Source organism: Odontomachus brunneus, unplaced genomic scaffold (genome assembly GCF_010583005.1).
Source record: "Odontomachus brunneus isolate Ranch 3 - 2012 unplaced genomic scaffold, Obru_v1 Obru_scaffold_241, whole genome shotgun sequence".
Classification (NCBI taxonomy): domain Eukaryota; kingdom Metazoa; phylum Arthropoda; class Insecta; order Hymenoptera; family Formicidae; genus Odontomachus; species Odontomachus brunneus.
Window position 1 is genome coordinate 284,037 of NW_022639691.1, and position 1,148 is coordinate 285,184.

At 31.6% G+C, this 1,148-nt stretch overlaps 1 protein-coding gene across 1 annotated transcript in view; it reads left to right on the forward strand.

Moving 5' to 3' along the window:
- The first annotated feature begins 162 nt into the window (after positions 1-162).
- Positions 163-1,148, forward strand: part of LOC116852621 — a 2,081-nt gene continuing 1,095 nt past the window's right edge. Inside the window, exon 1 of the mRNA XM_032833148.1 lies at positions 163-1,074. Within this exon, the coding sequence (XP_032689039.1) occupies positions 990-1,074 (85 nt within the window). The 5' untranslated portion in view covers positions 163-989. The remainder of the gene's footprint in view (positions 1,075-1,148) is intronic.

The following is a 1,148-nucleotide window of genomic DNA, read 5'->3' on the forward strand; positions in this document are numbered from 1 at the left end:
TTATCAGTGAACTCAAAATTAATGGCACAGTTTCTCGACCAATAACTTTTGCAGGAACAGTAACATCTGAAGGAACATGTACTGGTGCACAATATTCAGATCCTTATGAAACATGGCAAAATGTAATAATACAAGGAACAATAACTATAACTTTATAATCTTATCACGCACCAATTGCTCTTGAAACTAATCAAATTCACTTAAAATCTGGAACAATTTGTCAATACACTGATAGCAATTGTCTAGATATTGAAGGAAAAAGCACTTATTGGGAAACTATACCAAATGATCATTGTAAATTTAACTATTATGATGTATTATTCGAGGGATATGCAGATAAAATAACGGATACCGTAAATGAAAAATTAATAATTGTATATTCATTATCAACAGAAGATATAACTTTTGCTCTCACTAAAACAGGAGAGGAATTTCTTTGCGGATATTCCCTAATCAAGACAGAACATCCTAAACTATTAATACTAGAAACAAAAAAAGGAGAATCATTTACACAACGAAACAAAAAAACAATTGAAAACATAGACATATTTGCTTACATCAATTCAAAATTCATTTATGTGGAAAAACACATTCGAACACAAATCAAATACTTATACAGAGATGTAATTCAACAACGATGCAGTCTTGAACAACAAGTTATTAAAAATGCACTAAGCATCGCAGTACATTCACCAGATGAATTTGCTTATCAGTTCATGAAAGGACCAGGATATATGGCAACAATTTCTGGAGAAGTCGTATATATAATTAAATGTACTCCAGTGGAAGTAACAATACGACATATTGAAGAATGTTACAATCAATTACCTGTATACAAAGGAAATGAAACTTACTTTTTGGCTCCACGAACACATGTTTTACTAAAAACAGGGACACAAATAACATGCAATAAAATAATACGAACTATGTAATATCTAAAGGATACATGGTACAAAATTTCTCCGACACCGGAATTAGGAATACCACCAATGAAGATTAAGCCAATGACCAAGCCAACATGGGAATATAAAAATCCTGGCTCTTTGGCAACAAGCGGGATTTATAATAATAAAGATTTAGAAAATTTAAGAGAACACATTATGTTCCCAGCTGAGAAAAATGGAATACTAAATACCATGGCACGAGGA